The sequence below is a fragment of the Perca flavescens genome, chromosome 1, assembly GCF_004354835.1.
Source record: "Perca flavescens isolate YP-PL-M2 chromosome 1, PFLA_1.0, whole genome shotgun sequence".
NCBI lineage: Eukaryota > Metazoa > Chordata > Actinopteri > Perciformes > Percidae > Perca > Perca flavescens.
Window position 1 is genome coordinate 40,625,767 of NC_041331.1, and position 16,730 is coordinate 40,642,496.

The 16,730-nt window shown below is 42.5% G+C and overlaps 2 protein-coding genes across 5 annotated transcripts in view; one reads left to right on the forward strand and one right to left on the reverse strand.

Moving 5' to 3' along the window:
- Positions 1–8,977, reverse strand: part of LOC114554001 (multiple epidermal growth factor-like domains protein 11) — a 194,169-nt gene extending 185,192 nt beyond the window's left edge. For all 3 annotated transcript variants that reach the window (XM_028575535.1, XM_028575527.1, XM_028575544.1), the window contains exon 1: positions 8,735–8,977. The gene's annotated coding sequence lies outside the window, so the exon portion shown is untranslated. The remainder of the gene's footprint in view (positions 1–8,734) is intronic.
- Positions 8,978–9,516: 539 nt separating this feature from the next.
- The window catches only part of dis3l (DIS3 like exosome 3'-5' exoribonuclease), a 29,550-nt gene continuing 22,336 nt past the window's right edge, over positions 9,517–16,730 (forward strand). The window contains exons 1-2 of one of the 2 annotated variants that reach the window (XM_028577364.1): positions 9,517–9,770; positions 11,358–11,514. In XM_028577364.1, coding sequence (XP_028433165.1) covers positions 9,641–9,770; positions 11,358–11,514 — 287 coding nt within the window. In that variant the 5' untranslated portion in view covers positions 9,517–9,640. The remainder of the gene's footprint in view (positions 9,771–11,357; positions 11,515–16,730) is intronic. The other variant, XM_028577373.1, reaches the window with a different exon arrangement.

A 16,730-nucleotide genomic window follows, 5' to 3' on the forward strand; every position in this document is an offset into this window, starting at 1 on the left:
CAGGACCCTGGGGCTGATGCCGTCCGGGCCGGCAGCCTTGCGCTGGTGGCCAGGTGTGAATGAAACGTGGGGGGCTGTTTGAAGTGTCTGTGGGGGATGGCTGTGAGCTGAACCTGTTAAAGTAACAGTTCAGCTCGTTTGCTCTCTCACGGCTGCCTGGTGTTGGTCTTTTTTTACCTCCACACCCGGTGATCTCTTTCATCCCACTCCACACCTCTCTCACATTGTTCTCTCGCAGACTGGCCTCCAGCTTCCACCCTCAGTTTATCCCGCAGTTTGTGCTGTACAGTTTGCTCCTGTCTGTCCCATGACCTGAAAGCTTTCTTCTTCACATTCAGAAGAATTTTCAGGTCACTGGTGATCCACGGCTTATGATTTGGGAAGCAGTGTACAGTCCGGGAGGGGTACGGTGATGTCCTCACAGAATTTGATGTATTCTGTGATGCAGTCTGTCATGTTATTAATGTCCTGCCCATGTGGCTCACAGAGCACACAGACATTAACAGGAAGAGCAACGCTGTCTTCCTGTTTTTCTTAACTGCAAGCCACATTTGAAACGTGACTGACTAGTTTCCTCAGACAAGACTCCAAAGACGAATCGGAGAGGTTATGTTTTAACATTTTAATGACAACTTAACAAAAAAGGCGTTCACGCGGACAGCTACGTATTCTCTTCCCGTTTTCAACAGCTGTCGTCACTACAACAACAACAGACTCATTTGGCTGACGGTCACCAGTTAACCTGGTCTCTTGTTAAACCGAAACACCGGTAAAGCTGCACCTTGTTTACTTTACTAGCAACGTTGAATGAAAGCTAAAATGTATGAGTAGTTTCCCCATGTAAAAAGTTCCATAATGTTACAGCATTCATAACGGTAAACATATTTTTCTTGTTTGCTGTCTTTTAACAGGGACTAAGGAACAAACGGAGGCGGTCACTGAGAAGCCACAGCAGCAGCAACTTGGCCCTGGTTTGCCAACATGGATGAGGCATTAGGACAGTCTGCAGCAATCTGATTGCCCCGATCCAAGAGGACAAACCAGGCCCAGGCGCTGCACTAGCATCACCAGAAGGAAGCGAGGAGGAGGAGGAGGAGGAGGAGGAGGAGAGGGAAAGCAAAAGCAAAAGTCAAGAGAGCAGGGAGACAGAGGCCAAAGAGAGATGTTGAATAGATTATTTGCTATATTAGAGATTGGCATTCAAAAAATAAATCCATTAAATTATCTGGTTTGTTTGTGTCTTTAAGTTTTTAGGTGTGTATACAATATAAACTGTTTTTCAAGGTCTATTTTTCCAGCAAATTATGACCTGGACACAGGAAACTAACTGAATAATTATATTCAGATGCTGTTTTAATAACTCGTTAGGTATATAAGCTCTAAAAAGACATTAACGAAACGTGTATCTTTATTATAACATTTATTCAAATATTACTATATACTGTACACAAGTATATTCAACATGAAGCGGTGATCAGACACAGCTGCCAGTAATGGTGTTGATCAAGACTGCAGACTGAAGGAGAAAGCTTTAGGTTAGTCCAGTAGTTATCCAACCTGTCCTGGTAAGATTAGAATTGTATCACAAGTATATTTAAGCATACTGTAACATGAAGGTACTTCATTTAACTGTGTAGTGGTATAGTTTCTTCATCATGGTTGACCATTTAACACACTTACACCTATCTTTACTGGGTTAGTGGGTGTTTATCAATGGAGTTATGACTTTTCATAGGTTGGTTGTATCTTGTGTGTTTACAGTACTATTTAACCTTCTCACTTGCAGTTTACTGCATATCATGTAGTAGCTCATTAGCTGGTAGCGTTTACCTTGTAATTGCTGATCAGATTTTGCACTGCATTTGTTAGAAAGCTAGAAGCTACTGGACAATGAGCTAATGTTACATGTATGCAGTAAACTACAACCTAACGTAAACTGTTAGTTACTATAAGCTTATGTAATTAAGATTAATGAATGCAAGTATCCTTACCGCCGGTGTTATGACAACTACAAACATGAACTCCCACGAGTTTTTAATTTATTGAGATGGGATAAATAGGAGAAAACGACAGATTAGATTATAGCCTATCAGTGTCGGTGACGTTACCTACCTTCGCATGTTGCTGGCAAAGTTGCCGACAAAATATTCTCCTCATGCAAGCAGACTGACGCTGATTCACCTTCTCCATCTTGACAAAAAAACTGAACAGCACAGTTCACAGTTCCACATCAATTTCATCCAGTGTTTTGAAATGCAGCGCAAAAGTGAATGTGAAACATTTTCAATGACCCAAGCACGCAATGACGTGCACTTGCTAGCCTGTTCCATTTACGTGTTCTCCAAATGCAAAGGAGGAGCCTGGCCTAGCCTCTGAAGGACCTGACTTGGAAGGACCAGTCCTACCAAGGAAGGATCCTTGACTTTGAGAAACGTCTATCTATCGATCTGCGCTCGATTGCTCTTCCTTCATCCTTCAAGTACCCGGATGTCTGTCACAGTAACTTGAAACTGAATTTCGAGAACTGAATCTGAATTGTGAGAACTGAATGTGAAGATATATAGAGAGTTGAATTTTCAGTGAGAATCAAATTTTATTGGACTTCAGTTCCAAACGAATAAATTCAATTTCAAATTATACTATTCAGATTCAGTTTTTGAATGCAATGATTCAAATTAAACAATACAATTTCAAATTATGTGATTCAAATTCAGTTTTCCAATGAAATTATTCAAGTTTAGCAATTCAAATTCAAATATAAAATGATTCAAATTCAGTTTCTGGTGGCACATATTTCAGCCCATAATCCACTCTCTTTATTATCTGGTGATATTCCATTTTGCATGAATTATCTGTTCATGTTTATGAACAATAATACGGAGAACAGTTGTAATGTGGGAGTTCTGTGAAGGATAAACACAAATTAAGAACTTCCTTTCAATGAAAACATGAGATCCGCCCTCGTACACGTTACAGCTTAGTTTGGAATCTTCACAAGACATTTGCATGTAAAATAGAAAATAAATTGTGCCCTGAATCATTTTATCTTTTTGCAAATATTGGCCGACGTTCTCAAGGCTTCAAAACGAGCATAAATATGAATAGCATTTTGGACTGAAATAGGAATGGAAATGGAAAGTTTAATGTGTTTGTAGACTGACAAATAGTACTTCCAACCGTGTGCACAGAGATCATTGAATTTTCAGGGACAAAATGCTTCCACATGCGTGCCCTCCCTCCCCCCCAAAAAAAAAAAAGAAAGCCCCCGGAGGAACAGTACACTGCTTGCTCCAATAGTCCTGCTGTATTCTGTACCACATCAGGTGTTTAATGGCTTTGTGGTTGCGAGGAGCAGCAGACTGTTTGGTCTGTATGCATGGGAGAGCAGCTGGCCCGGAGGAACTATCTTCTGCTGGCGACACACTTCAATACTCGGCCCTCAACAGCCGGTTATTCTTTAACCCTTGTGTTGTCTTCGGGTCAAATCTGACCCATTTTCTGTCTATATCAGAAACATGGGTTTCTTTTTAACTACCTAATGTTGATTGCCCAAAAATAACACGGATGATTCCATACAACATACAACAAAAGATCGAATCTCTACTTTCACAGAATTTTTCAAATCTATTTTTTTATTTTTAATGTTTCGAAACAGTACACTCACTGAATGTTTCCTTTAATATTAGTCTAAATAATTCATAATTTCTAGAGAAAGGTTTTCAGTTTTGACCCGGGAGGACGATGCAGACAACACAAGGGTTAAACAGTGATTGGAATGATGTAACCATTAAGGGTCCTATCTCGCACCTTTGACCATCAAAAACCTGGTCTAAAGTCAATAGCGCAGCATTTCATTGTTATTTTAACAGCAAATTAGTAAAATGCACCTAGGCTCTTGCACAGTGCGCACACACTATGCTCGTTACACACACAGGGACCCACAGCAGCACACACACATGCAGAAGATTACAAATACAAATATTACGGTGCAAATCCTCCATCATAATAGCAATGCTCCAAGGTCCAAACGCGCCTGGCTTTTAAAGGGAATGGGAGATGATCTCTGATTGGTTTATTGCATGTTACAGCCAAAACACACCTATGAATTAATGAAGACACTAAGTACAACCCTTTTGAACCATACACCTGGTGCACGGACCCTTTCTTCCGCCGTCAAACTAGCAGAAGTGGATTTGGACACGCCCTAAACGCACCTACACCATGCGCTTCAAGCCGTGCGCTTAGATTGTTAAAATAGGGCCCTAAATGACTAATTCACAAGTGCAGGAGTGGAGAGGGAACAGTTATTTAGATGTGGCTCACAGAGTATTTGAAGTGTTTTTTTTTTTTTTCATGGGCTTGAGAATAAATTCTCAATTAATGACTGGAACTGCTGCAGCCACAAATAACTACTAGCTAGACTACTGAAGGCTGTCCCAACCCTAATTAATTCAGATTGGATTTTTCCAAAGAATGGCTGAACATTTTCATTTTTAGTCTTATTTTTCACCGACAGACTTTTGTCACATCATTTAGATATCACCTCCATTTGACTCTTGGCTCATAATAAGAGCTTGTTGATATTAAGTACCTTTAAGTTATCCCTCCGACACATTTTAAAGCAGGTAAAAATATCCGGCTATGATAAATATTTAGTTTAACCCTTGTGTTTTCCTCGGGTCAAATTTGACCTATTTTCGAAGTTTTTTTTATATCAGAAAGCGTCAAAAAAAAAAACATTTTGACCCAGAAGGACAAGTTCATAGTCGACAGGAAGACAACACATGGGTTAATGTGGTTTTTCACATGTAAAAAGTCTCTCTCTCTCTCTCTCTCTCTCTCTCTCTCTCTCTCTCTCTCTCTCTCTCTCTCTCTCTCTAACCCTAAAAAACCCTGGGTATCCTGCTCTGCCTTTGAGAAAATGAAAGCTCAGATGGCCCGATCTGGAATCTTCTCCTTATGAGGTCATAAGGGGCAAGGTTACCTCCCCTTTCTCTGCTTTGCCCGCCCAGAGAATTTGGCCCACCCATGAGAGAGAGACATCATGGCTTTCAAACGAGCTGTTGGTCAAGACCACACCCCCACCCTCCACCTTGCCCCCCCTCTCTTCTCCTCAATAGCTAAAGACACAGAAATGTCACATCCTAAGGAAAGCTCATTGTGGGACTGGCTCTAGTGGCTGTAATTCTGGACCAAGGCTGAATTTGGGGAAAGACTTCAGATACAGTATTAGAGGACCACTAAGGTCTATATAAAAGAGAATTCAGATACAGTATTAGGGGACCACTAAGGTCTATATAAAAGAGAATTCAGATACAGTATTAGGGGACCACTAAGGTCTATATAAAAGAGAATTCAGATACAGTATTAGGGGACCACTAAGGTCTATATAAAAAGAGACTTCAGATAACGTATTAGGGGACCACTAAGGTCTATATAAAAGAGACTTCAGATACAGTATTAGGGGACCACTAAGGTCTATATAAAAGAGACTTCAGATACAGTATTAGGGGACCACTAAGGTCTATATAAAAGAGAATTCAGATACAGTATTAGGGGACCACTAAGGTCTATATAAAAGAGAATTCAGATACAGTATTAGGGGACCACTAAGGTCTATATAAAAGAGACTTCAGATACAGTATTAGGGGACCACTAAGGTCTATATAAAAGAGACTTCAGATACAGTATTAGGGGACCACTAAGGTCTATATAAAAGCATCCAAAAAGCAGCATATCATGGGACCTTTAAAAGAATCTTTAAAAAAAAAAAAGAAGAAAAGAAAACAGCCATGTTGAATTTTACCAGCCACTCTACAGATTACCATTGTTTTTTTGGGCTGGTGAGTAAAGCAAATTCTGAATCTGCGTATGACCATTGATTATTAAAAACATTTGATCATCTCCAACTACAACAGATATATTCGCCTGGATGATAACAGGAAACATTTATTTATATATACATACATACACACACGCATTATATATATATATATATATATATATATATATATATATATATATATATATATATATATATATATATATCTCACTCTTCTTTAAAAAAAATTGCTTCAAGTAGGCTACAAGCCATGTGCTCCAATGATCCTGACATTTAGGTTTTTAGCCATCTGCCATCCATTTCATTTACTTTGAAATGCAGCTCTTTTTTTTTTTCTCAACCTTTCTGTCTCTCATCTTTCCGGAGCCACACAGTACTTGTTCAGAGCACAGCCCTCTCCTCCTGCACACACACTCCTGGCAACTTGTGGTCCTGAAATGATTCTTCAGCTAAACTGTGTTGACCCCACCACCACCACCACCTCTGCCAGCCACACAGCATCATCTTAAAAAGTAAAACAAATTTTAATTAAAGTAAGAGCTCAGGAGTCGTCAAAAAGCTGCATTACTATTATTGCAAAGGCACATTTGTGACAGACGTCTCCGTGACATATTGCACAGCCCGTTCCCCAGCTACAGCAGCCACTCAAGGAGAGGAGAGAACACAACTCTCTCTCTCTCTCTCTCTCTCTCTCTCTCTCTCTCTCTCTCTCTCTCTCTCTCTCTCTCTCTCTCTCTCTCTCTCTCTCTCTCTCATGCTCGGTCCATTGAACACAAATAATCTGAATATTCAATCTATTTTAACGATTGAATATAATCTTCAAAAGAGACGTGACCTGAAACCTCGTTATGTATGAATAAGCAGCAACACTTCAGTCTTGTAGCCCAGCTGTTGGCACACATTCATGTGCCTTGCTCAAGATCGCCATCTAGTGCCGACAGCGTGTTCCTCCCTGTGTAAAGTCTGCCTGCTGTGACGCCTCGGGGGGGAAATCAATGGAAATACTACAACAGCAATGCTCACCCTGACTCATCTAATTAACATCAGAACCTCAGACAGACAGAGTCCAGACAAACCGTCTCAAAAGCACAGCAGCGGGTTTCCAGTCCTCTGCACTCAGAGTATGTAGCTCACTGTAGCTTTTAGTTTAGTTATAGCCGCTCACTTCCTCTATCCCACAAGCTACTTGATCACAGCTAATTGCATTGAGCCGTCGGCCAAGGTCAACTACGTCCCGATTAGATCACTGGAATAAAAGCCAGCAGAGGTCTGGGACCGGAGAACTGCACAATAAAGTGAAGAGATGGAGAACAAATCAACTTGCAGTAAATAAGGACAAACCCCAAAGTGACTGCATGTACTGAAAACATACAGTTAAATAAAAAAGAAGCTATAAGACAAACTTTTTTTTTTAGGCAAGCCAGCCTCAAACACAGTCAGTAAAAACAGTGATAATGTGAATAACTAATTGAAGGCTGGTTAAAATTGAAAAAACAATCTACCAAGTGAATATAAAAAAAGGTCCATCTTTATGCAGATGGCATCATTTTCTTTAGTTATACCAAGTCTGGTGCAAAGTCTTGTAATTACAATCACTTGAGCAGGATACTGTACAATAGAGCTCCTAATATTACAACACAGCAACACGCATGGAAAATAAAAATAAAAAATACTGCAATGTAGAATATAAAATAGCCATCATTAGTGCGAGGTTGTGATTATAAACTCCCTAATACGAAACCACACACTTCCTCTGTGTCAGGTTATTATCATTCAATGTTTCACAGCTCATCTTTGTGTGTAAAATAAGTAAGAACATGACAGGGCCAACAACAATAACGGCTTACCTGCAGGAGGGATGCTTCCTAAATAAAGTTCATTCTCGCGCGGAATACGGGATAAATAAACATGCTATTAAAAAGGAGCATCCTGAAGAGACGACACGGGAGAAACTATGCTTTAAAAAAAATTTACATTTTCTGAAAGATGTCCATGTAGAAACATGAGTAAAGTCCTCAGCATCCGTGTCGGTGTACAGTAGTTGCCAACTTGAGCTCAGTCTCTCCTCTCTGCTGCTGCTCTGCTGCAGCGCGACCAAAGATCAGCGGAGGCAGCGAGAGGAACAACCCACCTCACCGACGCTTTCGCTTGTGGAAAAGAAATTAAAAAAAAATAAAATAACCACTGATGCTTTGCGGTTTTTGATCTAGCGGTTTGAGTTCCACTACAGCAGGGGTTCTCAAAACTTTTTTCATTAATGTACCCCCTTTGAATTGTGTTTTTAAGCCACCTGACCAGCGCAAAACATGTTTACATAGATATAAAGAGGAACAATACAGTGTCGGCAGTGACAGATTTACTAAACAACAACCTTGTAACCGAAAAAAACATTTAAATGCTACATTTCAAATGTTCAGTATCCATCACTTAATTCATTTATTATTATAGTATAATTATTTTAGGAATTATGCACGACATATTTTTAAATGAGCATTTTGCTAAAATATCACGTACCCCCTGCAGTACTCCGAAGTACCCCCAGGAGTATGGTATTTGAGAAACACTGCACTACAGTATCGAATAATAATTACAAAATAAAATATAAATGTCATATTCGATATTCGAAGATAACATTGTTTAAACTAGAAGCTATCGGGCGGGAAAAGAAAAAAACACGAAAAGACATTTAGCCAGAACAAAACACATGAAAAGAATACACAAAATGAACATTAGCCAGAATTTACTAAAGTTAGATTATGAATGGAGGAATGTTATGTAACAAAGTATTTTTTTTACATTGTTGTAGTCCTACTTTGTAGTTAAGACGTGAAAAAACCGTGTTCCACCACGGTCATGTTTAGCATGCTTGCAAAAAAAAAAAAATTTACTTACGGGTCCAGCAGAGCAACATGGCCGCCCCTTTCTTTTTGACCACCTGTTGGTTGAACTGAAGTCCAATATTCACCGGTGTTGTATCGCTTGTTTTCTCTGCCAACTCCTGACACATCACCTGTCCGTTTTGCGTATTAACGTTAGGGTTTTTGTATCAGTCTGCCTTTTATGTTACAAGCTGAAAGTGATTGTAAACTAAATTTACAGGTGCTGAGCGCGCGGTGATATGTATCCCGACCGATATTTTTTACCCCCACTATGGCCACGCCAATACCCGCCCTTCAATAGCATTCATACACAACTATTGGCCAGGCGTCCATGCTTACGTATACAGGTCATATATTCTGACCAATCCCCTAACCCTAACCTTAACCACTCGAGGTGAAATGCCTAACACCAACCAATCGAGCTGCTTCGTAGGGCCCTAGCCCTAACCCTGGCCATAGTGGGATTCGTAATTTTGCATCCCGACCACCAGAGGCAGTGCTGAGCAACATCTTGGATTTTGTTTTTCATGGGAAATCTCTAGGATTTCCATTTAAATAAATGACAATCACTAAAGTAACACAATGGTGATTGAACATATGGCCCACCGATGAAAGTATTGCACTATTTGTACGTTTGCAGTAGCTATGTCCCAGAAAAACCGCTGTATCACAGTTTTTCTTTATTGTATTGAGACCGCTCGTGAGCGCTCATGATTCCTGTACGCCAACAACAGTACCTGAACGCAGCAAGGGAAGGACCCGCTTTTTTTGCGTCATGACGTCAGCGGGCTTGCCTTCATACGCACTTCCCTGAAGTTGAGTCTGGATGTTTACAAGTATCGCTTCCCGCATAGTGTTAAACAACAGCTGATTTAACAAGAGCGGCCGGCCTCACATGGCTCTTCCCTGAAGCCTGAAGATGATTAAGACGGAGAAGATCCTTCACCTGAAGAGCTGCCGCGGGCGGAAGGTCCGTGTGGTCCGGGAGCATTATCTGAGGGAGCAGGTTCCCTGCTTCAGCTCTCTGTGTCAGGCGGACTGTGACAACGGTAAAGGCAGCTCAAAACAAAGGCACAAAAACAGCCTTCCACAATGAACTACCAACCGAATACACACGGTAGCTGAATATTACAGCAAAGAGCGCGAGAATAGACCAGACAGACTAAACTAGCTAAATTCAGTTATTCATAAAACTAGTTAATTTGTTGTTATGTTTTTTTACTGAAATACATAATCATGTATACACCATGGATATAAAACAGTACAGTTTGTTGTTTTATATCTATGTATAAACATTTTCAATGGATTTCCATTGCTAGGCAACAGTCTGGCCCCTTGTTAACTTCCTGTCAATTAATGTCACATACACTGCAACAGGAAATCAACTTGGGGCCATTTAAAATGTTTACGTTTATAACTGAAATGGCTGTAGGCCTTTGTCATAGATATATACATATAGTGCATAGATATATACATATAGTGTATATATCTATGGGTCTATGTGGCAGGTGTTCTTTAATAGCCATGAAAACTAGGGCAACCAACGATTATATTCATTATCGATTAGTTGTTTGGCCTAAAAAAATGTCAGAAAATGGTGAAAAATGTGGATCAGTGTTTCCCCAAAAGCCCAAAGATGACGTCCTCAAATGCCTTTTTTTGTCCCACAACTCAAAGATATTCAGTTTACTGTCACAGAGGAGAGAAGATACTAGAACAATATTCACATTTAACCCTCGTATTGTCTTCCGGTCGACTGTGTGACTTTTTGTTTTTCTGGAACAAAATTTTAAAATAAAAACTTTTTCAACGCTTTGGTCGTCTTTTTCAACACTTTTGTCGCTTTCCCCCGATGTTTTGGTCAGTTTTATCCTGCTTTTTTGTCACTTAACACAGACACATACACACACAGACAATAGGGGTATCACAATTCATGCTCTACCGATTCAAAATCGATTAATAGAATTCGAAAAAAAAGCAAATGTTAAATTTTTTGGGGGGCATTTTCAGCCTTTATTCTGATAGGACAGCAGAAGACATGGGAGGGGAGAGAGAGGGGGAATGAGCGTAAACCTATATATATGGGCGCCCGCTCTACCAACTGAGCCATCCGTGCGCCCAAATCAATTAATATTTTTGAATTAATTTAATTGTATGTCTACTGCAATCACATGGGAAAAGTAACTACATTTACATACTGTAAATAATTTTTTTAATCAAATCGTTTTTAAATCGATATTGAATCGAATCTTGAGCCTAAAAATCGATATTGAATCGAATCGTGACATTTTCGGAATCACGCACCCCTAACAGACAAACACACAAACACACACAGAGAGACACATGGTTGAAAGAAACCAAAATTTCTGATATAGAAACTTTTTGAAAATGGGTCAAATTTGACCCGGGGACAACAGGGGGGTTGAGAAGCTGGAATCAGAGAAGTTTTACTTGTCTTTTTAAAATGTACTCAAACCAATTAATCAATTATCAAAATAGTTGGCAATTAATTTAATAGTTGAGAACTAATCGATTAATCTGCGGGTATCTAGACTTATCTTTTGTGTTGAAGTGAATCACCGTATCAGCCATATATGGCCATGGAAATGACCAGTTTTCCCTGCTTCCATCACCAGCAGATGGCAAGGTGCTGCCAGGAGATCTGACCCACTACGTGGTTCCTGATGTCGGAGTGGTGGTGGACTATCTGGAGATCTTGGAGTTCAGAGAGCTGCAGGGCGTCGTCTTCACCCAGACCGCCTGCCAGGCCGTGCAGCACAGCAAGGGACGCAGGTACCCGCACACCAAGTTCAAGTTCAATACTTTATTGCCATGTCAACACAGTTGATTGGAATTTGTCTTGGTGCCAATCAGGTTAAAAGAGGCAACACATACATAGGAACATACCGTACATAAAAGACAATCCTCATTCAAACCAGTACAAAGCTGTAAAGACCTTGTGCTAGTGCAACTTCCCATAAAGTGCCTTGTGCAGTCTATAAAGTGCATTTGAATAAGGTGCATTTAGTACAGGTTTACTCTGCAAGGTGCCTGAGCACTAAAGGTCCCATGACATGCTGCTTTTTGGATGCTTTTATATAGGCCTTATGGTGTAGACCCATATAGCCGACGGCCGACCCAGTCGATATGAACAGTCGCGTCCCCGAGGTCCAAAAAACTGCCACAGAACAGACCAAAAAGACGAGAGGAGACGAGATGTAATACGTCTCTATAACAGCAGGCGTTTGTTTCCTCCGGAAAATTCAGGCCTGGACTGTCATGGCGGCCGTTCAGAATACGATCTCATATTGTAATAAAATAGTTCACTGAAACGTGTTTCTGAAAACATTTTAAGCGAGAAATAGGCTGTGCAGTTGCTGAATCTGTCTTCATTTCAGATCGACAAAGGTCAGTTTAAAAGATTTTCGTCAGATTTTGAGAGACTCTAGTCACCTCATTCCGCTCATCATTTCCGGGTGAGTCCCGACGGCCATGCCGCCGACCAAACACGTCAGGTCGGCCAAAATGAACGCCGAGAGCCCCCCAGACGGACGATGGCACGGGACACAACGAACAGATTTGAGTCACTGACCTCACCAGACTGTCCCACAGCCGATAATCTACCTGATGTGTCCCGGCCCTTAGTTGTCCCCTATTACTGTATCTGAAGTCTCTTTTCTATAGACCTTAGTGGTCCCCTATTACTGTATCTGAAGTCTCTTTTATATAGACCTTAGTGGTCCCCTAATACTGTATCTGAAGTCTCTTTTATATAGGCCTTAGTGGTCCCCTAATACTGTATCTGAAGTCTCTTATATATAGACCTTGGTGGTCCCCTAATACTGTATCTGAAGTCTCTTTTATATAGACCTTAGTGGTCTCCTAATACTGTATCTGAAGTCTCTTTTATATAGACCTTAGTGGTCCCCTAATACTGTATCTGAAGTCTCTTTTATATAGACCTTAGTGGTCCCCTAATACTGTATCTGAAGTCTCTTTTATATAGACCTTAGTGGTCCTCTAATACTGTATCTGAAGTCTCTTTTATATAGACCTTAGTGGTCCCCTAATACTGTATCTGAAGTCTCTTTTATATAGACCTTAGTGGTCCCCTAATACTGTATCTGAAGTCTCTTTTATATAGACCTTAGTGGTCCCCTAATACTGTATCTGAAGTCTCTTTTATATAGACCTTAGTGGTCCCCTAATACTGTATCTGAAGTCTCTTTTATATAGACCTTAGTGGTCCTCTAATACTGTATCTGAAGTCTCTTTCCCGAAATTCAGCCTTGGTGCAGAATTACAGCCACTAGAGCCAGTCCCACAATGAGCTTTCCTTAGGATGTGCCATTTCTGTGTCTGTAGCTATTGAGGAGGAGAGGGGGGGCATGGTGGATGGTGGGGGTGTGGCCTTGACCAACTGCCACTTTGCTCCTTTGAAAGCCATGATGTCTCTCTCTCTCTCTCTGATGGGGGGGCCAAATTCTCTGGGCGGGCAAAGCAGAGAAAGGGGAGGTAACCTTGGTCCTTATGACCTCATAAGGAGAAGATTCCTGATTGGTCCATCTGAGCTTTAATTTTCTCAAAGGCAGAGCAGGATACCCAGGGCTCGGTTTACACCTATCACCATTTCTAGCCACTGGGGGACCATAGGCAGGCTGGGGGAACTCATATTAATGTTTAAAAACCTCATAAAGGAAATGTTCATGCCATGGGACCTTTAAGGAGCCTGATAGTGGCGGGGTAAGTACTGTTACAAAAGTGGGATGTTTTGAGACTTTGAACAGCTGAGATTTGTTAATCCGTGCTAAAGTCATCTTAGCAGAGACTGTTTGAACCGAGACGCCACAGCTCCTTTTTCCTGTATCTGTGTCATGTGGGCTCCGCCACTGCCACGCCTCTTGAGGAGACAGGAAGTGTGTACCGTTTCATACCATCTTTAGTATAGAGGATCTTTGTCTAGAGCTGCAAAAATTATTCGCTCAATGGATTAGTTGTCAACTATTAAATTAATCAACTTTTTTTTTGTCATTTTTTTATGAGTAACTACATTCTCTGATTCCAGCTTCTTAAAAGTGAATATGTTCTAGTATCTTCTCTCCTCTGTGACAGTAGACTGAATATCTTTGAGTTGTGGACAAAACAAGACATTTGAGGATGTCATCTTGGGCTTTTTGGGAAACGCTGATCCACATTTTTCACCATTTTCTGACATTTTATAGACCACACAACTGCTCAGTTAATCGAGAAAATAATTGCCAGATTGATCAACAATGAAAATAATCGTTAGTTGCAGCCCTAAAGTCGTCATGATGACTCCTCTTGGCCTTGCACTTAGTTGTATATTATCGTATGTCTAAACAAGCGTACTGGTGGTGGTCAGGCTTATTATTCCACCAGCAAACACAGACATTTAAGCCTCAGGCACCCTGAAAGCAACAGGACGGCTCCTCTCTTCAACACCTTTTTAAATCCTGAGGCCGCTTTTGAATTAGGCCTCTAATGACAACCCACCTGCAAGTGTGTGTGGAGAGCGTGTAGGGGGTCAAGCTCGTTATATCAAAGCTCTGCAGACGAAGCAACGGGAGATGCGGCCTGTGACTTTAAATGCGTCTCCCACACAAACGCGCAGGAGCGCCTTTTGACAACCATTTTTTAAATAAGGAGTCCCGCGTGACCTCGGGTTTTCTTTTTTTTTAAATTTTTGCTTACGCCGCCATTCTAAAAATCGTTGCATCATTAATATGATGAGGCTTCACTTTTGATGATGTTAGCTGGTAGAGCATATTCTGATGCCATACTGTGTCAGTAATTTCAGTTCACCTCGACCCACAGGGAGGCGTGTGTGTGTGTGTGTGTGTGTGTGCGCGCACACTTATGTGTGTGTGTGTGTGTGTCTGTCTGTCTGTCTGTCTGTCTGTCTGTCTGCGCATGTGGCTGTATGTGTGTCTGTTTGTGCGTGCGTGTGTGTGTGCATATGTGGCTGTGTGTGTGTGTCTGTCTGTCTGTGTGTGTGCATATGTGTGTGTGTGTCTGTCTGTCTGTGTGTGTGCATATGTGGCTGTGTGTCTGTCTTTCTGTCTGTGTGTGCGTGTATGCATGTGGCTGTAATGACCTTTTGAGTTTCTTTGCAACTCTGCTAATAGGAAGATACAGTAAAGCGCATCATATATGCTTGTCTTATAGATAAAAGGAAACATTCCTAGTGCACAAACCACTTTGAGACAAAAAGCTAATAACAAGGAACTTGTAGTTCGACGGACCAGACCCGGGCGGCAGACGCTGGCTCTGGGGACGTGGAACGTCACCTCTCTGTGGGGGAAGGAGCCGGAACTGGTGCGGGAGGTGGGGCGCTACGGTTAGATCTGGTGGGGCTTACCTCACGCACAGTCTCGGTTCTGGAACCATACTCCTGGATAGGGGTTGGACTCTTTTCTTCTCCGGAGTTGCCCAGGGTGTGAGGCGCCCGGGCGGGTGTGGGGATACTCACAAGCCCCGGCTGGCGCCGCTGTGTTGGAGTTTACCCGGTGGACGAGAGGGTCGCCTCCCCACGCCTGCGGGTTGTGGGGGAAAACTCTGACTGTTGTTTGTGCATATGCACCAAACAGGAGTTCGGAGTATTCGGCCTTCTTGGAGACCTTGACTGGAGTCCTGTATGGGGCTCCAGTGGGGACTCCATTGTTCTGCTGGGGGACTTCAACGCACACGTGGGCAATGATGGAGACACCTGGAGGCGTGATTGGGAGGAACGGCCTCCCTGATCTAAACCAGAGTGGTTGTTTGTTGTTGGACTTCTGTGCTAGTCATGGATTGTCTATAACGAACACCATGTTCGAACATAGGGATGCTCATAAGTGTACCTGGTACCAGAGCACCCTAGGGCGAAGGTCAATGATCGATTTTATAATCGTTTCATCTGATCTGAGGCCGTATGTTTTGGACACTTTCGGGTGAAGAGAGGGGCAGAGCTGTCAACCGATCACCATCTGGTGGTGAGTTGGGTCAGGGGTGGGGAAGACTCTGGACAGACCTGGTAAGCCCAAACGTGTAGTGCGGGTAAATTGGGAACGTCTGGAGGAGGCCCCTGTCCGACAGACTTTCAACTCACACCTCCGGGCGGAGCTTTTCGTGCATCCCTGTGGAGGCTGGGGGCATTGAACCCGAGTGGACAATGTTCAAAGTTTCCATTGCTGAAGCTGCGGCGAGGAGCTGTGGTCTTAGGATCTTAGGTGCCTCAAGGGGCGGTAACCCACGAACACCGTGGTGGACACCAGTGGTCAGGGAAGCCGTCCGACTGAAGAAGGAGTCCTTCCGGGATATGTTATCTCGGAGGACTCCGGAGGCCGTTGCAGGGTACCCGAAGGGCCCGAAGGGCTGCAGCCTCTGCCGTGAAAGAGGCAAAGCAGCGGGTGTGGGAGAAGTTTGGAGAAGACATGGAGAAGGACTTTCGGTCGGCACCAAAGTGTTTCTGGAAAACTGTTCGCCACCTCAGAGGGGGGGGCGGGGAACCATCCAAGCTGTGTACAGTAAGGATGGGACACTGTTGACCTCCACTGAGGAGGTAATAGGGCGGTGGAAGGAGCACTTTGAGGAACTCCTGAATCCGACTAATCGCCCTCTATGTTAGAGGCAGAGCTGGAGGATAACGGGGATTGTCGTCGATTTCCCAGGCGGAAGTCACTGATGTAGTCAAACAACTACACAGTGGCAAAGCCCCGGGATTGATGAGATCCGTCCAGAAATGCTCAAGGCTCTGGGTGTGGAGGGGCTGTCCTGGTTGACACGCCTCTTCAACATTGCGTGGAAGTCTGGGACGGTGCCAAAGGAGTGGCAGACTGGGGTGGTGGTTCCTCTTTTAAAAAAGGGGGACCAGAGGGTGTGTGCCAATTATAGGGGTATCACACTTCTCAGCCTCCCTGGTAAAGTCTACTCCAAGGTGCTGGAAAGGAGGGTTCTGCCGATAGTCGAACCTCGGGTTGAGGAGGAACAATGCGGATTCCGTCCTGGTC